The sequence below is a fragment of the Protomyctophum parallelum genome (genome assembly GCF_964188405.1).
Source record: "Protomyctophum parallelum genome assembly, chromosome: 20".
NCBI classification, from domain to species: domain Eukaryota; kingdom Metazoa; phylum Chordata; class Actinopteri; order Myctophiformes; family Myctophidae; genus Protomyctophum; species Protomyctophum parallelum.
The window spans coordinates 36,639,398-36,665,728 of record NC_139718.1 but is presented as its reverse complement, the minus strand read 5'-3'; the positions used below and the strand labels follow the sequence as shown (position 1 = coordinate 36,665,728).

Sequence of the window (26,331 nt, the reverse complement as noted above, 5' to 3'; positions counted from 1 at the left end):
GGATGGAGCCCGCACACCATAGGTACTAGCAAGACGTTCTTTATTTAAATACTGACAACGTTTCGATCTGTGGTGTGCGGGCTCCATCCAATTCACTGAAGTTTCTTTTAGCCCAGCAACCAGCCTGTCGATGTGCGTATTCTACGTCTGCTCTAGTGCCAGGCTACCACTCATTTGTTTACAGATTACACGCAACATTTTGGTTGCATTTGGGAGAACTGCTAGTTTTCTTTTATCTCAGACATGTATGTCTGAGTTTGTCCGATATTAAAGATATGTGTGAGCCTGTGAAATAGCCTATACACTAACACTATACAGTATACAAGGTTTCCAGTCTTCATTAGAAACTCCAGCGTGCATTACTAGTAGTGGCCACCAGGTGTCACCATAACAACGTCTCGACGTCATCCTACGACGACAGCACTAGTCCGCTGCCACGTCATCTGATTCCTCGTCACCGCACATAAACACAAAACATGGCGGCGTCCGTGCGGGAGAAGCAGAAAGGTTTGACTAAACTCAACATTTCATGTCATTCTACTCCCTTTTTTTGGCAGACCGATGCACTTTTCAGAGCGTAACGTGATATTTCACGTCCAAAGGGAAAATGAGTTTCTTTATGTCGACAGAGATGCATAGGGTGGCATGCCTCCAGTCCAGCTAGCGTCTTCCTGCCAATTAACTCCATTCATAGTGTTTGTTATTAGCCCATACATAAGTGTTCAGTTTTGTACAACTGCCAAAGAACGCTTGCTGATTTTGAAACGAGTAAATACAAACTGTGAGGAATGGTTGGTAGCTGTCAAGCTAAACACGAGCTGGGATTAGCTAAACACAGTGACTGCTGGCAGTGCTGGGGTAGCCATAGCCAAATAGCTCTGCTAATGTGGTTCGTAGTAAACAATCCTAAAGTCATTGGTTACTGTTTAGTAGTAGGCTATTATACTGTAAAACCCACGTGTTAATGTAACTGAGAGTTAATGTGGATACATTAACACGGATGACGATTTTGTTGTGTACAGTATGTGGTTTGCAAGTACATTTACTTAAGTACTGTACTTGAGTACAATTGTGAGGTATTTGAACTTTACTATTACTATTTCCAATGTACTTTTACGTATACTCCACTACATCTCAGTCATATTCAAATATTGTGCTTTTATGCCTACATGATTATTTAAACACTTTAGTTACTTTGTAGATTTAGATTATTATTACAAAACATAGACCAACCACTTCAGCCCTATATACTGGCCATTTGAAAATAGCCAGTCTACAAGCTCACAATGCATCGTGATGTCATGCTTTGTGAGCTTGTAGATCTGCTATTTTCAAACGTTTTTATATTTATTTGAAAACTTGAACTGAGACAATTCTGCACAATGAGTACTTTTACACAATATAAAATACTGTTCAAACTAGAGCTGGTTGTCTAGGTTAGAACCCGCTGCAGTGGTGTCCGGTGAGAACTTAACCAGGATGCCGGAATCTCTGACACAACGATGTCTGGCTTGTAATGCCAGGTATCGCTGAGAATATCTGGGTTGTAAAGCCAATTATCCTGTCTCGTACGGAAAGCTATGAAGTCTCTCACGAGGAGCCAATAGTGTCACCAATAGTAATATTGGTACTTTTAAGTACTGTACATTTTGATGCCGATATATTTGTGCTTTTTTCACTCGAGTACATTTTGAATACAGGACGTAGGAAGTAAAAACAAAAAAGAGTACTTTTTCCACCTCTGGTGGTTTGACCCACTGATATGTTTGGCCACTGCAGTTGATTGGAGCAACGGTGTATCGCACTGTAAGGTGTATCGCACTGTAAGGTGTATCGCACTGTAAGGTGGAAGTGCGGAAGGCACGCTGTGTCACTGCCACTCAATTCAATTCAAAGGAGCTTTATTGGCATGAGAAAACATACGTTTACATTGCCAAAGCAAGTGTCAAAATACAATTAAAACAGTTGAAAATGGTGAGTATATACAGCTTTTTTTAAACAAATAACAGCATTTGTTTTTTGCAGTCACTTTGGGACAAATAGCATTTTATTCTCAAGAATATTTAAATAGCATACAGTGTTTAAATAGCATAGAGTGTTTAAGGGTAATATCTCTGTTTTACATGTGCAGTAGGTCTAGTGGTCTACTTGGTGTGACTACTGGCCAATCACGGCGCGTCTTTTCCAGGATTTATCAATTCAATCCAAAGGAGTTTTTTTGGCATGAGAAAACAAATCCCTTCCGTGACACACGCGGAAGCTTGACCAGCTTCCGCTATGCTTTTGTGTGCGTGTGACGGAGGCGTCAACCTATGTCTATGGCTTGACTTCCCTGGTGGTTGGAAGCAAACCTAGTTTATTGTCTTGTTAAATAAATGGTAAATGGTGCATTTATATAGCGCCTTTATCCAAGGCTCTTTACATAGTGTGCATTACATTCACCCGTACACACACACACACACACACACGCACACGCACACGCACACTCACACACACATTCGCACACAGATTGCCGAGGAAACCATGCAAGGCACCAACCTGCACATCGGAAGCAATTATGGGTTGTTCAGAGTCTTGCTCAAGGACACTTCGACACTGACTGTGGGGAGGATTGAACTTTGAACCCTTCGGTTTCCAAGTGGCCACTCTACCCCATTGGCACTACCGGCCCCATAGTCACTAGTTAGTAGATACTATAGGTTTAATTAGTGAGCTGGTACTAGCAGCAGATGTTGCAAGAGAAAGTGAAACCAACGGTCAGAAGGTCTATGGAAACGTGACCAAAATAATCGGCTAGGCCACATGAGCACACACACACACACACACACACACACACACACACACACACACACACACACACGTGACACAAGTGATATGCCAGGGAGTTGTGTATTAAAAATATCACTTTTTATCAAGATAGTTTTTAATAACTGTGTGTGTGTGTGTGTGTGTGTGTGTGTGTGTGTGTGTGTGCGTGTGCGTGTGCGTGTGCGTGTGCGTGTGCGTGTGCGTGTGCGTGTGCGTGTGTGTGTGCGTGTGCGTGTGCGTGCATCTTCAGCTGCCCTGCGGCGCATGCTGAACTTCAACTCTCCTCCTCTGAAGAACGCAGCAGCTGAACCAGTATGGAAGGTAAGGTACACACAGTTACATTTTACATGCATAACTGTATTAGTGTCACACTTCACCTCAGAGCTGTACCAGTGTTGAAAGTACATTTATTGTTAATTTGTTATCCCCCTCTAGTACTAACAATAAAAGTTATATATATTAGGGACATCCATGGATAATAGAATACATTTCTCATGTGATTTGTTTGGCTTTAACATGAGTTTGGCTTTAACATGAGTGGAACTGAAATGAATGGATCATACATTGCAATATATACAACAGTATTGGAAAAAGTTCAGCTGTCTTTATTACTTTACCCCATTAAAACCGGGAAAGCATCTTTTTTGCTTTGGCTATTAAAAAATAGGAAATATACAGCAAGCTAACAGTGCTTGTACATGTCACTTGTACATCTGTTCTTTTTTAAAATAAGGCATTTGTACAGTCTTGTCTGTTATTACATAGATCCGTTATTATTACTGCTGCCGGTAGAACTATATACTTTATTTCCTGCTGTGTGACACCTGAGCACTCTTACATTCAGGTATTGATCTACGACCGGTTTGGACAGGATATCATCTCCCCTCTACTGTCTGTTAAAGAGCTCCGAGACATGGGCATCACACTCCACCTGTAAGAACACACACACACACACACACACACACACACACACACACACACACACCCACCCCTAGCGGAAATAGTTTCTGCTGGATCACTCTTTGGATAGCCAATGTGGGCCATAACGTTAAAAGTTAGCGGCTCAGGTGGCGCACTGGTGGCGCGCCTTCCCACCTCCACGACGGAGGTTGTGGGTTGGAATCCACCGTGTTGTGTCTGGCTTTGTCAAGTGTTTATACAAACACAATTGTTCGGGGGAGGGAAATCGCTCAGGGAGGGTGATATCACTGCATGTACTCCTACGGACATGGGCAGCACCTGTCAGCAGGGAGTGTTGGGCGGAAGGAGTAGAACGAAGGCTCTACGTCCTCCCGGTAGGGGCTCCTCACTGGCAGGTGAGGTGAGTCAGTAGGATACAACAGCAGTGACAATATACAAATGTGTGTGTCTGTATCTGTGTGTGTTGTGTGTAGTCTACTCCATTCAGATAGAGAGCCTATCCCTGATGTTCCAGCCGTCTACTTCATCATGCCAACAGAGGAGAATATTGACAGGATTTGTCAGGTAACGACACACACGCACACTAAAGGTCCTTTCAGATGAGCAGCGATTAACATGCGTTTTTTTTTCTTTTTTCTGTAAGCAAAGAGAAGTCGAAGGGGCGACAAAGCAAGCGTATTTCTGTGGGCGCTGTCCTGTGAAATGGTTGCGAGTGTGCTCGTTTCGTGCACCTGGATTCCGTTGAGCTTATTTTTACGCTTGCGTTGTCACGCTCCTCTTGAGCAGACCTGCCGTTGATCCAGGCGACAACGTCCGCGTTAATCGATGCCCGTTTGTCAGACACACAGAGAAACCAATGAACCATGATCCATAATATACAAACTACACCTTGTACAGGCAATCACACGCACGCACACATTTTAGTTCTTTATTTGAATCTGCAAATTACGGGGTTGACTGCTCATGATGGGCAACTAAGGATACACATAGCACCTTCTCCTCCAGTATTTGGCTTTGCTCTTTGTCATGCCAGCTCGTGGTCAGTTTATATACAGTATATGGCCCAGGCTTCCAAATATCATTATGGTGAATCTACATCAAGACACACACACACACACACACACACACACGTGTCACACACACACTCACACTCACACTCACACACATTTCTGTCTCTGTACCTGTCTGTCTGTAGGACCTGCGGAGCCAGCTGTATGAGTCCTACTATCTGAACTTCATCTCAGCCATCAGCCGCAGTAAACTAGAGGACATTGCTAGTGCTGCTCTAGCGGCGAACGCGGTGAACCAAGTCACCAAGGTCGGTAGCATTACTTTGTAAAGTAGTGGACATCAGTGCAGCACCACCTGTTATTAGACACAATTGGTGCTTTTGAAATACTGTAGCCACCGGTTCTCCGAGCAAAATGTCTGTATCCACATCAGCTACTCGACAGGCTTTTCTTTGTGTAAAGTGTAAAGCTTGATCTGTGTGAAATGTGTGAACATCAAACAACGTGTGTGTGTGTGTGTGTGCGTGTGTGTGTGTGTGTGTGTGTGTGTGTGTGTGTGTGTGTGTGTGTGTGTGTGTGTGTGTGTGTGTGTGTGTGTGCGTGTGCGTGTGCGCATGCGTGTGTGTGCGGCAGGTGTATGACCAGTATCTGAACTTCATCACTCTGGAAGACGACATGTTTATTCTCTGTCATCAGAACAAAGAGCTCATATCATACCATGGTGAGAGAGACACACGCACACACACACACACACACACACACACACACACATAAACCTGCAAACATAGAAGAATAATGTATATATTTAGCTTATCGTGCGTGTGTGCGTGTGCGTGCGTAGCCATCAACAGGACAGACCTGGTGGACACAGACATGGAGGCCATCATGGACACCATTGTGGACAGTCTGTTCTGCTTCTTCGTCACTCTGGGTGAGCACGTTTCTTATAAAATAATAAAAACTTTATTAAACAAAGTTACAAAGTGCTTGCACAATCGAAATGGCAATAACCAAACAAAATACAACAATAATGCAATAACAGTAGAAAATGCTAAATAACAAACAAGATATATGTCAAGGAGATAAGAATGGGTCTTGTCACTCTCTTCCTCCCTAGCAGTCGTTTATATCCACTAGGTGGCAGCAGATCCACTCAATTCAATTCACTCCACCCTCCACTCCTCCACAATCACAATTTATCAACCTTATAAATCCTTACTTAGTTGACCGGGGTCCCCCATAGTACAGCGGCTAACAGCCATATTGGGAGAGAACCTTTCACTTGGTGATACAAGCGTGAAATTTGGCATGAACATGCCTCTGGGTCACCTCTTTAAAGGTATATTCAGTGATTTCACAAAAAAAAACCTTAGGTTTCGTTTTTGGCTGGGACCCAGCCTTTCGTCCAATCAGGATAGAGAGTCAAAAACGAAACCTAAGGTTTTTTGACCCCCAGGGGTTAACTGGGGACAGGGAGGAACTCCTTATATGGTCAGCACACTCTATAGTAGAGAGGATTATCACAACAAAACAAAAAAATAAGTGATATTTGAATTAAGTGAAATCACTGAATATACCTTTAACTTTTTTAACCGAGCCAGCGAAGAATCCAATATGGCGGTTTGTTCGTGTTTGTTCTCTACTATTAGAACCTCATTCAGTTTTATAATTGATATGCTCAGATAAGATGGTAGCCTATATGAGCCAGATAATCAAACAGCGAAAAACCCATATGAATCATAAAGATCTAAAAATATGAAAATGTGTGTTTGATGTTGTGCTGTGTAGGTGCGGTTCCAATCATTCGCTGTCCTAGGGGGAACGCAGCAGAGATGGTGGCTGTGGTGAGTTTACCCGCTTCACATAATTATGAAAAACAAGGAAAAGTCCTTGATTTTAAGGCTATGACTTATCATAAACGTTCTCTGGGTATTTTGCGAGACAAGTATTATAAAGTCATCATCAGTGTATACATTTATGTTCATTGATGATTGAATGTGTTTACAGGGAGTTTCATCTGATAATATTGTTTCATGGGGTTGGAGGATTCTTTAGGATTTTAACTGTTCCTCATGGAGTGCCATGATTTTTTTCCACCCTAAAACATGATCATCAGGTCTTATTGTTATATAAGGAGGAAGAATCTTTTCAAAAAAGTGTACAGTATTTGTTAAAACGTCGTTTTTATGTGGGCACGTGACGCCCACCAGTCTGCCTGGTTTGCCTGGTGGGTGGTGATGGGTGGTGATCCACCTGAACTTAAGCCGCACCCACAGCTGTAGTTGTATGATAAAGGGGGAGGGGTTAGGGGAGGGGCTGATAGTGTGATGTCACTATATTACTGTGTTTTTCATTGGCACGTTTGACTCTCAAGGGTTCAGCCTCCAGGAAGAAACCCCAAATACAAAGGGAATACATCATTGCACATAAAAACGACTCCAGGGTGTCTAATGAAGTACTGTCTGTCACCTCTTATTGTAGTGGTTCTCAAAGTTACAAATGTGATAGAGCCGATTCCGGTTCCTCAATGGTGGATCCGGTTCTGGATCCTAACCCTATTAATGACGAGATGATAATAACCTAAATTAGTGATTTTATAACATTAGTTTCAGTAAATCCCTAATATCTGTGTGTGTGTGTGTGTGTGTGTGTGTGTGTGTAGAAGCTGGATAAGAAGCTACGTGAGAACCTTCGTGACGCCAGGAACAGTCTGTTTACTGGAGACAACATCGCTGCCGGACAATTCAGGTGAGGAAGAGCAGGATTTACCTTTTATAGTGGCTTTAAAAACTCTAAGATGAAGTGATTCCTCCTTTTTTAGAAAACAAGATGATGTAAGCGCTACAACGAGAGCTTTACTTTTGTTGTTGGGGAACAAGTCGGAGCACTGCTCGTAGCCATGATGCAATAGATTATTATTATATTTATTATTTTGTTCAGGCTTCATACCCTGAAGAAGACCTCCTTTCGTTCTCTACAGGTCATCCCCCACGTGGTCAGCACCTGCCCACTATTGGTGTGCGCTCCTTGTTTTAACGCATTTTTGGGCGGGAACCCCTTTTAGTGTTTTAAACATTGTTATAATTTAGCTATTGAAAAATAGCAGATCTACAAGCTCGTAGCTTGTAGGTCTGCTATTTTTGAAAAATCGTGAAAATATTTATTTCAGAAAACTGGAGGATTTAGAAGATTTTTTATTTATTTTGAGGTCAGGCCTAAATGGGTTAACCAAGCCAGAGAGCACAGCACAAGTACAGGTGCAAAAAAACAACAACTGAACTGACTAGATTTAGAAGACATTTTGAAGCTCTTTCTACTGAAATGATGGATTATTTATATGGAGAAATCCCATCATTTAACATGCATCTCAATGGGTGACAAGCACCCTAGCAGAGGGCTCAGCGAAGGGTCCATTGACTTAATCCAATTAACCCTGTAGCCTAAGAACTGGCTATGGTTGGAGAATAATCATCACATTAGGAATTGAATTGAATGCATGGTATCATTGGAATGAACTTGGCTTGACAATATTTTTGTCCCACCCTGCATCCTTCTACTAGTTTCCAGAGACCTCTGTTTGTCCTGGCCGACAGGAACCTTGACCTTGCCACGCCCCTACATCACACCTGGACCTATCAGGCACTGATCCACGACGTACTGGTGAGAATCCCCTGTCTGTCTGTATTTGTACAGTACATTTACCTCCAGTCCAATGAAGCCGACTTAAACAATGAGTGCCAACCAGTGATACATACTGATATGGTGAATAACTATGTTCTGTGGCCGTCCGATTACCAGACGGCTTCACCACTCATTAACCACTTTGTCCTAAACCCTTTGTTGACCGGGGTCCCCCCCCCCCCCCCCTCCTTTTATTGCCTCTAAATATCTTCGCCGAAAATAGCCAATCGACAAGCTCACAATGCGTCGCACGTCGTGAGCTAGGTGTTTCATTTGCATTTTTGTCCCGACTGTATCAGGTAGCATATGATTTTAGTATAGCTTGCACCCTTATGCCAGAAAGGCAAGCCCCTGGTTGTTGGCGGGACAGTGAGACTCGCCACCATCTGGTTTTATGTGATGGTGGTGTTTTCACCAAACACCAGAAATCATTTTAGGACGGTGTGATATTCAAGGAGACGTTTGTTCCTTTCAGCTGGCGAGGATTTGTTTTGGCCATGGTAAGAACAGGTCTGACATCATGGATTCAGTTGTCTGGTAGAACAGTGAAGGAGATGTGAGGGGATTTGTGAGTACTTGCACACGCGGCTGAAGAAAATAAGAAATACAAAAGAAAATCATGTGTGCGTAGCTCCCTCCAGCTGGACGAGGCAACAGAGATTACTGACGTTGTCCAACTGTGCATCCTCACGATAATAATTTCATGCCATCTTTCTACAGAAGATATATATATTTTTTTGTGGTTTAATTTCATAGTGATGGATTTATCAATTTTATTGTCGGGCAGAATAGCAGTTCAATATATCTTTTTCTGTGATGTCATAATTGTCAAATTCATCTTATTCTTTCTGTCGTAATCTTTAATATTAAAATCAGGCAGCCAACATTTAATTTGTGATTTGTGGGGTAATTTGCTATAGTCAGTGTTTTAAAAAGTATAAGTAAGTAAAGTAAGCCTTGTAACTAGGCCAGGAAGCACCTGTTTCTGTAGTGTGAGACAGATTGATGTACAAGTACACCTCCAGTCGTAATGCACAAGTACATCCCCTGGGCATGGCGCTAGTATGTCGCAGGAATTTACCCCCAATCCAACTGTTGATGCTGAGTGCCAAGCAGTGAGGCATTGGGTCCCATTTTCATAGTCTTGGTTATTGAGCAAATCTGTATTGCTGTATTATGTTTTTCACTGATATGACTGGCACTGGTAGATCTTCGCCAGCCGTGGAAAAGGGCTCAGTGATCTCGTGCCCAAACATCCCCTAAGCTACAGCAGATGAACAGAGGTCTCAGTATGTTGATGTCATTGATGTTCAGATACAAACGGTCTCGTTGTTGAGACGGATGGTCTCTGATGTCTCTCCAGGGAACATGGATCTGTCATACTGGACACAACACCCCAGAGAATACAGATCGGCTTCAGAGAGAGATAACATGCACTGGCATCTTTGTGAGGGAAAATAATTAAATATGTGGGAAATGTGAGGATATTTAGCTGCTCCTTGCATTTCAAGTTAGGGCTTGTAGTGATATTTAGGCTCACATTAAGAATACAGTGGTAATGGGTAGAGGACTAGGTTAAGAATACAGTGGTAATAGGACTAGGTTAAGAATACAGTGGTAATGGGTAGAGGACTAGGTTAAGAATACAGTGGTAATGGGTAGAGGACTAGGTTAAGAATACAGTGGTAATGGGTAGAGGACTAGGTTAAGAATACAGTGGTAATGGGTAGAGGACTAGGTTAAGAATACAGTGGTAATAGGACTAGGTTAAGAATACAGTGGTAATGGGTAGAGGACTAGGTTAAGAATACAGTGGTAATGGGTAGAGGACTAGGTTAAGAATACAGTGGTAATGGGTAGAGGACTAGGTTAAGAATACAGTGGTAATGGGTAGAGGACTAGGTTAAGAATACAGTGGTAATGGGTAGAGGACTAGGTTAAGAATACAGTGGTAATAGGACTAGGTTAAGAATACAGTGGTAATGGGTAGAGGACTAGGTTAAGAATACAGTGGTAATGGGTAGAGGACTAGGTTAATAATACAGTGGTAATGGGTAGAGGACTAGGTTAAGAATACAGTGGTAATGGGTAGAGGACTAGAGGTCAGGGTGGTGTTCCATGATACAAGTACAGTGCTTGGGGATTCTGTAGCAACAACCGCACATTATTGTTGCATTATTGTTGCAATATACAGTACAGTATAAAGAGTAAATAAAATAATCGTTTACAGAGTGATAAGACTTAAAACACTTGCCCTGTGGTGTGCCTTGGCTCAGGCACAAAACGCTTGAAACCACAATTAGGGTGGTTTTGCACTTTTGCCGTGCGTGCATGCGTGCGTCAAAGAGGGAGACAGTGAAAGATGATGTGTCTTAGGAGATGTAGGCGATAATTTCTTGTGCGTCATCATGTACCCTTCAACGGTGGACATTTTGACATGTGCAGTCATGCACACCTGTTTGCTATCATAATGTATATAGCAGAGACGGTGTGTGTACTCCAGTTCCTATACATCCCTGCGGGGCTGCGCTGTCTCGTATCGATGAGAAAATGTGAGACGCACGCACGCGCGCACACACACACACACACACACACACACACACACACACACACACACACACACACACACACACACACACACACACAGACAACCCCCTTGATAACCCCATCCAGAGTTACCCTGTCTTCTCCTAGATTAGTTCCATATTTAACAGTGAAATGTATCGCATGCGTGCGTGCGTTCTGGAGTAGAATTTGCATTGTCTGAAAAATGGAGGATTCAGACGTTCTCAAATTGAATACAATACGGTACATGTACCTTCCTACTGAGAGAAACTCACCCTGCTTAGAATCTGGTACTGCACACAGGGCTCGACAGTGCGACTAGGTACTCGCATTTGCGACAAAAAATATCGCCGTGCGAGTTGTAAATTTCAATTTGTAGCACAGGTGCGACTACAGGATTTGACCATTCAATCGTGATAAAGACAAGTCTCTGTCTACAGCAAGTGCACATTCTATAGTCGCGGTTCTATACCTAAATTTATATTTCTGAACGGCGGTGTCGTTCGCCAAAAAGAGCAGAGCTACAAGCTAACAACGTGTCGAGGCGCAATGCGGTGTTCATTTGAAGATCTGTCCCTTTGCTCCCACCGCCCGCCCCTCCCTGTGTTGCTGCTCAGTTCTCTTTTCTGTCAGCACTCAGCAGCGGAGCGAACGCAGCAGGATAGCATGTATTGGTAGCACAGAAGACAGAAGGAGTTGCTAGGACCCCGACACGTTGAATACTAAAGTTATTTAGAAAGTTTGTAATGTTAAAACATCACTTGATATAACTTTTAACCAAACGTGGGTGAAACAGCGTGCAGCCGCGCACGTAAAGAGTGCACGTGCGCACGCACATGGAGTGGATGGATTTATTGATATACCAAAACAACCCTTGCTTAGCACCTCGCTAAAAGCGCGTGCGCAGCGCAATACGAATGACCGACCTGGCTGGATATATTAGTCAGTGGCTAGCTCAGGTCCATAACTCTAAATGCAACGCATTAGACTAGAGCTATGGACCAGAGCTAGTCAGTGGCCTCACTGGCCTGCCATAACGAGCAACGTAAAAAAGGCAAAGATCATCACCACCATCTCCTTCCATCACGCCTTCCATATGTCCGATGTTCTGTCTGAACTGAAGGCAAGCAGTCAAAGCCAAGGAGAATGTTACATTACTAATTCACCATCGAGTAGCCTCTGCACTAAATGATAGAAAAACATGAAGGAAAAAAAAATAACCGTGCACTCTCCCACAGTAATAAGGAAAAATAACCGTGCACTCTCCCACGGTAATAAGGAAAAATAACCATGCACTCTCCCACAGTAATATGGAAAAATAACCATGCACTCTCCCACAGTAATAAGGAAAAAAACCATGCACTCTCCCACGGTAATAAGGAAAAATAACCATGCACTCTCCCACAGTAATAAGGAAAAATAAGCGACCAAAGTAAAGTTTCCAAACCTTTTGTGCCGAGTTTATATACAGTAGCGACATTATGTTATTTTGAGGGCTGCTAGCCCTCCTATATACAGCTTTTGTCCGCAACACAAACATTAAATACCATTGACAAAGGGAAAATGTACGTCATCTTGTCTCCACACGTCTCATATTTGCCATGGACAATGAAAGGAGAAATTAGGTCAAATGTCCGCCAAATATGACGTAAAATATGATTGGCCAGTATGAGATGATGCATGATGATGTACAGTACGATGATAAGAGCCTGAGATGAACTGTTCAGAGATGTGGATCACCATGTGGATCTCTGCCGTCATTGGTGGTGATGTCATATCGGTGATGTCATAGTGGTGATGTCGTAGTATAGGAGCGTCGCTCGCAAATGGACAGCCTGCGCAAATCTGAATTTCTACGCTCGCACGGCAACAGTTTATGTTGTGTAACGCTGTCAGGACCTGAGCTCCCGGTCAGCATAAATATCGTGCGAATTGTCTTTAGACTTTCACTCATCTCGGTGTGTAGCATAGAGCTTTATCCCGAGGGAGTTTCTTCGGGTACATGCCGTGAGCGAGTGAAGAGAGAAACGTAGAAGAGGGATATAGTACAAAAAGACTATTGTCCAACCTAGAACTCTCACTCTCGTCACAGTCCATTTGACGATGGAAGCGAGGAGTGAGCCGCAATCGTTCCAGATTCGGGTCTCCTGTTCTCAGCGTCCACATGCCTGTGCCTCCACCCATCTCCATGAACCCATGAAGAGGAGCCACATCGACCTCTACGGCCAAACGCAGAGGAACGAGCAGGTCCATTCACCAGCCCCGTCAGCGAATAAACTGCTCTGTATAGCCAACCAGAAACAAAGAGAGACGGATGAGCATGAATCCAACGGTCGTCAACAGTTTACCGAGAATGTAGCTCTGGCGGGAGAAGTGAAGGCAAATCGACCGAGTTACACAGGAAAGAAGACCCACATGTGCAAACGGTGTGATAAGAGTTTCAATCGGCCAAAGAATCTGAAGACACACCAGCGTGTCCACACTGGAGAAAAGCCATACGACTGTCAACAATGTGACAAGAGTTTCAGTGTGTCAGGTGACTTGAAGACACACCAGCGTATCCACACTGGGGAAAGACCATACCACTGTAAAGAGTGTGACAAGAGTTTCAGTAAGTCAGGTAACTTGAAGACACACCAGCGTATCCATACTGGAGAAAGACCATACCACTGTAAAGAGTGTGACAAGAGTTTCAGTCAGTTAGGTAACTTGAAGACACACCAGCGTATCCATACTGGAGAAAGACCATACCACTGTAAACAATGTGACAAGAGTTTCAGTGACATGGGTAATCTGAGGATACATCAGCGAATCCATACTGGAGAAAGACCATACCACTGTAAAGAGTGTGACAAGAGTTTCAGTAAGTCAAGTAACTTGAAGACACACCAGCGTATCCATACTGGAGAAAGACCATACCACTGTAAAGAGTGTGACAAGAGTTTCAGTCAGTTAGGTCATCTAGAGGTACACCAGCGTAGCCGCACTGGAGAAAAACCATACCACTGTAAAGAGTGTGACAAGAGTTTCAGTGACATGGGTAATCTGAGGATACATCAGCGAATCCATACTGGAGAAAGACCATACCACTGTAAAGAGTGTGACAAGAGTTTCAGTGACATGGGTAATCTGAGGATACATCAGCGAATCCATACTGGAGAAAGACCATACCACTGTAAAGAGTGTGACAAGAGTTTCAGTCAGTTAGGTCATCTAGAGGTACACCTGCGTAGCCACACTGGAGAAAAACCATACCACTGTAAACAGTGTGACAAGAATTTTAGTCAGTTACGTAGTCTTAAGACACACCTGCGTAGCCACACTGGAGAAAAAAAACATACAACTGTAAACAATGTGACAAACGTTTCAAGTTAACTGACTCGAAGAGACACCAGTGTATCCAGTCTTTGTAATTGTTGAGGGGCGCTAGCCCCTCCCATGTACTGTGTGTGTGTGTGTGTGTGTGTGTGTGTGTGTGTGTGTGTGTGTGTGTGTGCGCGCGCATGCACAGGCCTAAAAATGACATTGGCAATGAATGGACCGTTTTGCCTGTTTGTGTAAACACAAACATTGAAGATGAAGGTGAGGACGCAAATTCTCATTGGCCGGACGAGATGATGTATGATAAGAGCACCCCTCACTTCACACGGGTGTGATGAGGATTTAGAAAGGTGGTGCTCTAAAATAGCACATCTACAAGCATGTGAGTAATAAGGAAAAATAAGCGACCAAAGTAAAGTTTCCAAACCGTTTGTTGCTGAGTTTATATAGCGACATTATGTTATTTTGAGGGCTGCTAGCCCTCCTATATACAGCTTTTGTCCGCAACACAAACATTAAATACCATTGACAAAGGGAAAATGTACGTCATCTTGTCCCCACACGTCTCATATTTGCCATGGACAATGAAAGCAGAAATTAGGTCAAATGTCCGCCAGATATGACGTAAAATATGATTGGCCAGTATGAGAGGATGCATGATGATGTACAGTACGATGATAAGAGCCTGAGACGAACTGTTCAGAGATGTGGATCACCGTGTGGATATCTGCCGTCATTGGTGGTGATGTCATAGCGGTGATGTCATAGCGGTGATGTCGTAGTATAGGAGCGTCGCTCGCAAATGGACAGCCTGCGCAAATCTGAATGTCTACGCTTGCGCGGCAACAGTTTGTGTTGTGTGCTCTCCGTCAGGACCCGAGCTCCTGGTCAGCATAAATATCGTGCGAATTGTCTTTAGACTTTCACTCATCTCGGTGTGTAGCATAGAGCTTTATCCCGAGGGAGTTTCTTCGGGACACAGCGTGAGTGAGTGAAGAGAGAAACGTAGAAGAGGGATATATAGTACAAAAACACTATTGTCCAACACCAACAAGAGGAACCTAGAACTCTCACTCTCGTCACAGTCCATTTGACGATGGAAGCGAGGAGTGAGCCGCAATCGTTCCAGATTCGGGTCTCCCGTTCTCAGCGTCCACATGCCCGTGCCTCCACCCATCTCCATGAACCCATGAAGAGGAGCCACATCGACCTCTACGGCCAAACGGTTCTATAACTACGGCCAAACGGTTCTATAACTAAATTTATATTTCTGAACGGCGGTGTCGTTCGCCAAAAAGAGCAGAGCTAAAGCTAACAACTTGTCGAGGCTCAATGCGGTGTTCATTTGAAGATCTGTCCCTTTGCCCCTCCCCTCCCTGTGTTGCTGCTCAGTTCTCTTCCCTGTCAGCAGCGGAACGAACGCAGCAGGATAGCATGTATTGGTAGCACAGAAGGCAAGGAGTTGCTAGGACCCCGACACGTTGAATACTAGAGTTATTTAGAAAGTTTGTAATTTTAAAACATCACTTGATATAACTGGATATATATATATATATATATATTAGGCCCCTTTTTCACTAGCAAGGTGGAACCAGAACTTTCCAGAACCTGAACCTATTTTTTTAGTTTTGGGTTTGTTTCCACAGCGCGGTACGGCACGGTTTCAGACCAGGTTCTCAGAACCTTTTTCCGGCCCTGCTTTTGAGGTAGTACTAACACTGAGTTCTGGGAACCTATGGGCGGGGTCGGGCAGCGCTGCTGCTCTTGATTGGTTGAGCTGAGGTGACACTGACAACACTGAGGAGACCGCAGCGAGGCGAAGCGCACAGCCACACAACACAACACCGCACATTTTAAACTTCGACACAGCGCTGCGGACACACAGAAAAATAACCTGGAAAAGCACACAGAAACACTACGAGAGAGGGAGAGAAAGAGCGTGTGTGTGCGTGAGGGAGAGAGAGAGCCATAAAGCTGTCGCGGCGAGTTTGCTTGCAGTTGTTGTTCTACCGCTAACAGCTAGGCTAACTGCAGAGAGGGGTGTCCGGGGGTGTGTGTGTGTGCGAGAGAGCCATGATCTATTCTAAATTGTCAGAACAGAAGCACAATATATTATGAGGCTAATGCTACTGGAGTTTTATACACGGACAGTAGTGTGCACTAGACTTTTTCTTTTCAGGGCAAGGCATTAGGCATATCATTACTAGAAATGTGCTGTACACAATACTACACATTGGAATAATTAAATTCAACTAGCCCAACGGTTAAATGATTTGTATTTGCACATTTCTTGATATTGACATTACAACTGGACTGGATGTTATGGCACAATCTGCTCAAGAGGCACTATAATTGCAACCCACACTCATGTTAAATGCTATATTCAAAAGGTGGGTTATCATTTAGCATCATATGAGCTATACGAGATTTATATTTCTCTTGCCGTTTAAGCAAAATATTGTAGACAGGTAAAGGTTGGAGAACTGGTCTAAATGCATTTAAAACGGGTGTTTTACTGTTTTCCCACTCCCCACATGGAAGGGGTCAAATATAGCGGCAGATATAGCCTATATGCAGAATGTATGCTGCATCCATGTTCATACACTACAGTATGTGCATATACAGTATATGCATTATGTATAGGAAATATATGTGACAGCTGTGGCATGTGGCAGCCACAGCTGTGGCATATGTGACATGTGGCATATAAAAATATGTTCATATTATTGGTTTAGAAAAGTACAATAAAGCTAATAAATTTGAAAATAGACAATCTACAAGCTCACATGTGTCTCATCGAGCTTGTAGATTGTCTATTTTCATGGCCGAAATGTATTTAAGTACAATACTATATACATAGGTACTTTCCACCACTGTTGAATAATAACCAGTCATTATTTAAACATGAATATCTCTGTATTCCGGGACCCCCCCGGCCGTGCCAAGGGAGGGGGGGGGGGGGGGGGTTGCAGACTTAACAGGAAAGTTCTGGGTTCTGGTTATATGGAAACAGAAGCAGAACTTGGTTCTGGAACTTCACAGGTTCCTGGTAGTTCTGAGATCTGGAAAGTTCTAGTTCTGGTTCTTGTTCCACCCCATAGTGGAAAAGAGGCCTTAGTCAGTGGCTAGCTCAGGTCCATAACTCTAAATGCAACGCATTAGACTAGAGCTATGGACCAGAGCTAGTCAGTGGCCTCACTGGCCTGCATAACAGCAACGTAAAAAAGGCAAAGATCATCACCACCATCACACCGAGGTGTAGCCTTATGTCCGATGTTCTGTCTGAACTGAAGGCAAGCAGTCAAAGCCTGTCTGTCTGTCCATCCATTCACAAAATGAATTGACTATCTATCTATCTATCTATCTATCTATCTATCTATCTATCTATCTATCTATCTATCTATCTATCTATCTGCATATCAAACTAATAGTCTATCGGTATAAAAACAAATTGATTATATAGATTATATAAAAAATATATGATATCCAGATGAATATCAATATTGTGATCATTTCTGAAAAGATATTGTGATATAATATTTTGTCATATGTTCATTGTCAATGGCAAATATGGAGACGTGTGGGGACTAAAGCTGTATATAGGAGGGGCTAGCGCAGGGCTCCAGACTAACTTTTTTCACCACCGTCCCGGAACCGTCCCAAAATACAATTTGAACCGTCCCGAAGTAAATGTATACCGTCCCGGGGAAAAAAAAAGTACAAAAAAGCACCACTCAAATTGTGAAATGAATAACTGTATTCCTATTGTAATAGAAATACAATTAAAACAAACAAATAATGTACTGTATTGAATACATGCAGTACATTATTTGTTTGGCTTCATGTTTCTTCTGTAGATACACTGATTTAGTCAAAATGCTCCCAGATGAAAAATAGGGCTTGGTTAAAAATGTTAATCGAATTAATCAGAGGCTTTGTAATTAATTAATCTAAATTAATCATATTTTAATCGCATATCAATATTCGACCTGAGAACAGTGATATTTATTTTCAAATGGATTTTGTTATTTTGGTGTAGCCTACCAGTGAATCAATGAATAGTGACTACAGTAGCTTATAAAACTTTGGTGTAGGCTACTTGATCAAGACCAACAGATAACGTGCAGCAATGCAGGTATATGAATACTCAAATGTCTATTACATGGTTGGCATGAGAACAAATAAAAACAACTTTATTAGGGGGAATACTAAGACGAAGGATCAATAAATAATAATAATAAATACAATCAATAAAAACTGTGGAATGAGAGCGTTTTGGGGTGTGCATTCCACAGTGTTGGGGCAGCAATTCCAGAACAATCTGAGCATTAGAAAACATCTGTTGCTTCAGAGGATATATACCAACATATTATTTAATGTCGATGCCAGCTAGCAAGCCTAGCATGGAAGCTAACGTTAAACGTTGGTGTAGTACTGTAGCCCCAATGCCCCATGTCCATATGGAACCTTTCTGTGGCACACAACCATGGTTTTATGCATGCTTCCAACCTATAGTTTTTCAATCTAAATGTCCCATCCACGGGGCAAAAGCAATATATTTCCTATGATTCCGTTGGGTGAATGTAGTGTGTGCGTTGTTGTTGCTGTTGTCAACTGTCTGACTCTGACGGCACGGCAAATTCTCATGCTGCTCATCACTGCACACGAAATGCGCATTTTCAGTGTAAAAACTCCTCTCGTCCCGAAACCGTCCCGAATGAGATACATTTACGTCCCAAATAGATATTTTACAGTCCCCGGGACGTCGGGACGCCGTTAATCTCGAGCCCTGGGCTAGCGCCCCTCAAAAACACATTATTTGATAACTTTTCATCATGCTCCTAAAATAATTTGTGTGCTACTAGACTTTTCAACTTAGGCGCACACGTGCTACTTGGAAAAATGCTAAGCGTCGAGCCCTGACTGCACAGCAAAATCCCCACTCAGTGTTAAAGTGTTCATTTGTAACTGGGGAACGTACAAATCAACCCGTAACTAGTATACACAAGTGCTCTTTGATTCAAAAGGATTCCTTTCACTAACACATTCTAGGCCAAGAGCAAATTAAATTCCCGCTGGCAGATTTGTCACTTGTGAAAAGTTGTGTTTTGCCATAAAACTATTTATTACCATATAAACACGCTTAAGCTAATTTAAGCCATACTCTTATTTCTGGACTACCCCCCCCCCTCTCTCTCCCTGTATGTCCATCTGTGTCTCTCAGTATTTCTGCGTGGCTGTCTGTCTGTCTCTCTCTCTGTCGGTCGGTCTGTCTGTCTGTCTGTCCCTCTCTCTGTCTGTCTCTTTATCTCTCTCTCTCTCTCTCTCTCTCTCTCTCTCTGTCACTGGATTGCATCCAGTTGACATCCTTATCAGTGTTGCTGAACGCAGCACTTAAAGAGACATGGCACAGTTATGTTCTCTGCTATAGAATAGTAGTTCTATCAGATTTTAATAATATGCCTGCACACTGACTGTACACTTGCAGGCGTATCTTTCTATTTTATTATTTTGTTTCTCATTCAATTGTTATTTGTTTTCTGAATAAGAACACAGCATAGTCATTTTACAGTATACAAAACATTCACTCTCACACGCATACTCGTGTGCATGCACGCACGCACACACGCGCACACACACACGCACGCACGCACGCACGCACGCACGCACGCACGCACGCACGCACGCACACACACACACAAAAACCCCTCCCTCCCTCCCCCCATCCTATTCACAGAATAATCAACCCACAACACATCCATTACAATATCACCGAGTCAGTAAGTCTTTCAGGTCTGATATTTGGTCTGTCCACATTGAAATTGTGCCCTCTTGGGCCTGATTAATCCTTGCCGATGACAGTTCCAGATAAGCAATGTCCAGAAAGCTTCGCAGCCAATGTGTTTTTGAAACATCATGTGGGGGATTCCAGCGTTGGGCTATGATCTTTTTGGCTGCCGTAAGTCCAGCCAACCAGACCTTGCGTGTCTTTGCCGTAAGAGGTAACATAGAATCATCGTTTAACAGGTGTACAAATGGATCCATCGGAAATTGCACCCCCAATAGATCTGTCAAAGTCCTTGTAACTCTTCCCCAAAACTCGTAGATCCCCGGACATTCCCATACCATATGAACAAATGAGCCCAGGGTTCCTGGGGCACAGAATGTGCAGTATGGGTCAGATGCCAATCCCATTCGGTGCCTAATTCTCGGTACGCTCTGTGACGCTCATATGCATCCCAGTGACAAAACTTTAAGCATTTGGATTCTTTGATGCTCCAGTTCTATTTTATTATTGATGTAAACTTTCCTACGCACCTGCTCCTAAGCCTCTACTCTAGGTGTGCAAAAGCTTTTCTCTATAGTCTATACTGACATGTAATGTATATCTCTTCAATTATATATACTAGTCCTTACCCGTTCTGAATATATGAACAGCAAATCATGTTCAGTGTGCGATGTAATAGATCACATTACTGATAGGGGGGGAATTGTTTACAGATGGTCTTGGGAAGTTGGGTTGGGCACAAAAGTATAGGCTAATTAAATGCTGTAGTACAATCATAAGTACACCATTGATGGTGATATTCTGCCTATAAATGGAAGTTATTGAATATTTTCAAGTTCGGTGTTGCACTTTGTATACGGTCCCTAACCGCTCACCGTCTGCTGCCCATGGAGATATAAGCTATTAAACGGTGAACGCGGAGGTTGGCTTTTTGGGCTTCAAAGCAAGTTGTTGTTTGTTCTTTATATAACCAGGATAAGAATTTGATGTTTTGTGTGATTTAGGAACGTGTCGTTGTCATTGCATCTGTCTGTATGTATTTTGTCATTGTGTTGTTCCGACGGCACGGGATCTGTCTTCCCCAAACGTCTCCATTTGGCCACTCCGAGACCCCGACAGATAAGCATTCCGTTGTGATCGTGCTGTTCAGTGTGTCACGCAGCCACGCTGGGTGCGCGCAGGGCTGTAACCTGTCGTTGTCAGTGTCCAGGCTTTCAGCGTGCATGTAGCCCCCATGTAGAGGAGGCGGACAGTGTGGTCTCGAAACAGTGTGTGTGTGTGTGTGTGTGTTCACGTTAACATGCCTCCGTCCAACTGTCGGAGCTTTCAGGTGCCTGTGCCACGCAACCCGGCCGAGATGCTTCCCCAAAGAAGAAGTTATGTCGAATGACGCAAGAGTAGCTGTACTATGGGTCCGAGTTGTTTTCCTCGTGTGGGTCTGATGCATAGGTCTGATGCCTGCCTGGGGGCGGTGTGAAAAAGGGGAAGTGCGTTGGAGAATGCAAGGGGAATGTTGCGCCGGAAACTGTGTCCCAGTATTAATCTGTGTCCGTCCCAACATGCATTTCACTGGTGACACGTGATTTGCGGGGAGATGTGTTGTTATTTCATATAAATGGGTATTGTACTGTAAATATGACATGAATAGGAATGCAAAGTAGTGGTTGAGGTGTGGACAGGCTAGCTGTTGGTGTTGTGCATGGTGAGATGTGTGCAAACGGTGTGGTTTAGTAGGAGAAGACGGGCAAAGGATGCAACACACACACACACACACACACACACGCGGCGCCAAATTGTATAGGGCACTCTTTGTTGTGTTGCGGCGGTAGCTAGAGGAAGCATGCCAGTGGGGTAACGGTGAGAACGGTGGCCTGTGATGCAGGTGTCGCTAAGGGGCGGAGGTGTGCGAGGTTAATTCACTAATAAATTAATTATTAATCATTAATGTGACAAATCGAAAAAAGGGCTTCGTTAAGACCTCCATATTCATATGGTCAATGCCTGTGTGAAAAGTGGGAGCGATTGGTGCAGGCAATGAGGAGATACGGCGGTGTTTCTGACACACACACACACTCACACAGACATTGTTAGAATTATAGTATGATGATGATTAATGATGCATTAGTAACTGGTAAATCACCAAGTAATATAAAATGGATTAATAACCTGTTTATTACTAGAATTTCGCCGCCCTTCGGGTGGCTCATCCTAGAGTTACGTTGTAGCGCAATATGGGAAGTAGGAAATTGCGGGATTTGACAGACCAAAATTCCCCCCCGCACACACACACACACACACACACACACACACTCGGTGGCGCGCTATGAGCTTGTAGATCTGCTATTTTTCAATAGCTAAAGTATAACATAATGCTTAGTTGAAACACCAAAAGGGGTTCCCGCCCAGAATGGGTTAACCTTGTAGCCTAAGAATATCGGCGTGCAATAACATTAGTCTGCTTGAGCATGACTAATAAACAGTTCAGAGTGTTGGATAACGATGATACAGTTATTTTAGAGCAATAACTTGTTATTACATCTGTTTTAATGATATATTAGCTTGTTTTCACTGGCCTGCAATGTACAGTGTTGCTTTTAACCACTTTCGACTTGGTGTATTTTGGGGCGTGGCATAAAATTGGGGGCATTTTTGTGTGTGATTAATTTGCCCGAAAATATATATTTGTTTTCGAAGTGGTGGTGTGTCAGTAATGTTTTTGTAGTTTTTTTTTGTAGGTTTTCCATTTTAAAATACAGGACATGCATAGACACAGAACACAATACCATATACGCATTTACGCAGTAAAACAAAACAAACAGACCAACATGTGCACACCCGGCCACACACCAGCCTCTGAAGGGAGAATATACTATATAGAATATATTTTAAATATGAATAGTTTGATGTGAAATGTCCGCCGACTCATTTTTGGTATCGTAAAGACCTTTAACGGTAACAGTGTGTGTTGCGCGGCCTGTCCTTCTGTTCTTAGAAGCCTCGGTCGGTGAGTCACAGATGAGGCTGTTGTGTTGCGTTGGTCTGGATCCTCATGCAGGGATCTTGCCAGGTAACACGGCTGACGCCAGGCTCTCTCCTCTTTCCTATAAATATGTCAGAATCTGAACTGAGTCCGTCTGCCACCACCCAGCAGAACACAGACGGCTTCCAGTCAACGTGGTGGTTGGTTGGTCGCTCTTGACAACAGAGATATTATGATATGATGTTTGGTGAAGAGAAGCCATTTCCTGTCAGAAGTTGTTAGTGTTAGTGACGATGTAAGAAGGCAAACCGAGACTCTACTGGGAGCACAGGCGGACAGACGGACAGACAGACAGACAGACAGACGCACGGTCATGCAGAGAGATAGGCAGAGAGACCGACACCTAAATAAACATTATTAAGACAGACAGCGATACGGATAGATACAGAAACACTAAAAGTCAGTGGACATCCTAAATTAGGACTCATGAAAAACCTAACAATACCCATCACGAATCCTAATTAACTGTTGCATGCAGTCAACCAATGAGGTCACGATGTCTCCAGAGCACTGGTGTTCTTGTTTAATGCGTTGAACAGATCAGCCCTGGTTCTAAAATCTAATAATACTACTAATAATATTAATGTAGTCTATAGTTCCAGTAGCCGGTAAGACGGTGACAAATCACTGGTTTGTAAGAGCATGTCTTTATAGTGAGCTATTGCACTACTGCAGTATCTAGCCGGTTTTCTTACTGACCCCACACTTTGATTGTTTTGCTGTGTGTGTGCGTGCGTGCGCGTGTTTGTGTGTGTGTGTGTGTGTGTGTGTGTGTGTGTGTGTGTGTGTGTGTGCATGTGTGTGTGCTTGCGCTCGTTCCAGGACTTCCACCTGAACAGGGTGACCATGGAGGAGGGGGCGGGCTCGGAGGCATCGCCTTCAGGAGCCAGACCCAAGAAGAAGAACAGGAAGACCTTTGACCTCACGGCAGCCGACAAGTTCTGGCAGAACCACAAAGGAAGGTGTGTGGTGGAACCGTTCCTCTGTGGAGAGATTAGACCTGTAGTCGCCTGATCAGTTATTTTTGCGTAATCGTCTTAATCGTTCTCATGTTGATAAGTGTGTGTGTGTGTGTGTGTGTGTGTGTGTGTGTGTGTGTGTGTGTGTGTGTGTGTGTGTGTGTGTGTGCGCGTGTCAGTCCATTTCCAGAGGTAGCTGAGTCTGTCCAGACAGAGTTGGACTCATACAGAGCACAGGAGGATGACGTCAAAAGACTGAAGAGCATCATGGTGAGACACATACACGCACGCACGCACACACACACACACACACACACACACACACACACACACACACACACACACACACACACACACACACACACACGTGTTATTCAGTGTCTCACTGACATGCTCAATAACTGTCTGTCTGTCTGTCTAGGGTTTGGAGGGTGAAGATGAGGGAGCCATCAGCATGCTGTCTGACAACACAGCTAAACTCACCTCTGCTATGAGGTGAGTTTTAGCGTGTTGTGAGTCGTGACGCGCTTTGAGCTTGTAGATCGGCTGTTTCCACTATTCATATAAAGTATAAAGTTATGTGTCATATCTGCCTTTTGCACCTTTTGTTTACAGAGCCCAAACGTTTTATTCATACAGTATGTTCCCCAGAACACAATTAAATCGTTAATCGCAATTATTTTTGTGACAATTAATCGTCAAGTAAAAAGTGTGATGGTGGCAGCGCTATCCACCAGACACTACACTGGAGATCAACTCTGTCCTCTTCTCCTCAGTAATCTCCCTGAACTCCTGGAGAAGAAGAGGTTAATTGACCTGCACACTAATGTAGCTACAGCCGTTCTGGACCACATCAAGGTACATTACATCACATTATATAAGTGATTGACAATGTGTGTGAACATCCCATTGCAATCCTCCCACTGTAGTCTGAAAACCCACCTCTTCAGACTCCATCTTAGCACTTGTACTAGCTCCGACGACCTACATATTATGTAGACAGCACTCTACATATACTAAGCGTATACTCATATTTTTATTGTACAGATATTATACTGTTAGCTAGGCGGATGTTATATTTTAGCTTGCTTATGATCCTTGATGACTATTTCTATGTATTTGATGTATTACAATGTGTTGTTCTTGCTTACTGTACATTGCTCTGGATTAAGACCGTCTGCTAAAGGCCTAAATTGTACATTTTGTACTGATCTTTGAGGCCTGAATACTTGCCGTGGCTGCGTAGGCATGAGGTTCTGCAGAGGGTGAACGTGACATTTTTAAGGATTTGATTATAATACAATTTGTGTCTGTACACGATACGTGCACACGTTCAAGAGCCAGAGAAACACAGGCTGCACATTCCAATAACTCTACTGTCCTTGATTTATTGATTGATTGAATAGTTTATTAGACATAAATGTAAAAATTGTTTTTACAGTACAGTAAAACACCTATTCCAAAATGTTTCCATTTAGGCCATATGCAATCAATTCATAGACATGGCATGTAGAATAAACAGCAAAATTCAATATCATCAATAACAACAACAAATCAATGTAATTTCAGGGGGGGTGGGGGACCTGTTTAAGTGGTAAATATAATTCCCTCTCCCTTGGGGGGGGGGGGGGGGGGGGGGTCAGGACATTCCAGAAGGAGAAATTACCCATGTTTGTTTTGAAAGTGGGAGAGGTACCGGATCGCTGTTCTTGCTCCCTCTGGTATTGTGGCTGTGGCTGTCACTCAGTTTTTAGTGAGGTACTTTTGAGGTAGTCCTGGTTAACGCTATCTTGCGTCAGATATTTTGAACTTTCCTGATATTCTCTGAAGACCTCAAAGTCCTTCAGCAGAGCTGTGAGATATCCTCTTTATTTAGGTTTTCATTCTGTTCTGCTTGTAGACAGGGTGTCTGTTTACTTTCTGGCACATGTGCAGCACTGTACTTTACTACGTTCATACCTGACAAAGACCCACAAGGGTCGAAACGTTGTTTAATAAAGAATTTTCCTGGGAGCAGAGAAACAGTGTGCGGACATTTTCACAGCACTGTACTTTCCACACTTGAAGTACGTGGTGTCATAAAATGTGGGATACACGCGGATGTGATATGGTGACGGAATTTACATCATATGATTCTCCTACAAAGAAGTAGCTTTTATTATGTTTATGAAGCAACGAGGATGTATAATTTGGCCTCTAGAGTAAACAAAAAGAGATAATAGGTGTGTGTGTGTCTGT

General features: G+C 43.2%; 1 protein-coding gene across 1 annotated transcript in view; it reads left to right on the top strand.

Moving 5' to 3' along the window:
* The first annotated feature begins 450 nt into the window (after window positions 1-450).
* scfd1 (sec1 family domain containing 1) overlaps window positions 451-26,331 on the top strand; it is a 45,335-nt gene continuing 19,454 nt past the window's right edge. Inside the window, exons 1-14 of the mRNA XM_083791324.1 lie at window positions 451-507; window positions 3,059-3,129; window positions 3,653-3,741; window positions 4,203-4,293; window positions 4,925-5,047; window positions 5,373-5,460; window positions 5,581-5,670; window positions 6,528-6,583; window positions 7,402-7,487; window positions 8,300-8,399; window positions 23,957-24,096; window positions 24,273-24,363; window positions 24,515-24,588; window positions 24,870-24,951. Coding sequence (XP_083647450.1) covers window positions 477-507; window positions 3,059-3,129; window positions 3,653-3,741; window positions 4,203-4,293; window positions 4,925-5,047; window positions 5,373-5,460; window positions 5,581-5,670; window positions 6,528-6,583; window positions 7,402-7,487; window positions 8,300-8,399; window positions 23,957-24,096; window positions 24,273-24,363; window positions 24,515-24,588; window positions 24,870-24,951 — 1,212 coding nt within the window. The 5' untranslated portion in view covers window positions 451-476. The remainder of the gene's footprint in view (window positions 508-3,058; window positions 3,130-3,652; window positions 3,742-4,202; window positions 4,294-4,924; window positions 5,048-5,372; window positions 5,461-5,580; window positions 5,671-6,527; window positions 6,584-7,401; window positions 7,488-8,299; window positions 8,400-23,956; window positions 24,097-24,272; window positions 24,364-24,514; window positions 24,589-24,869; window positions 24,952-26,331) is intronic.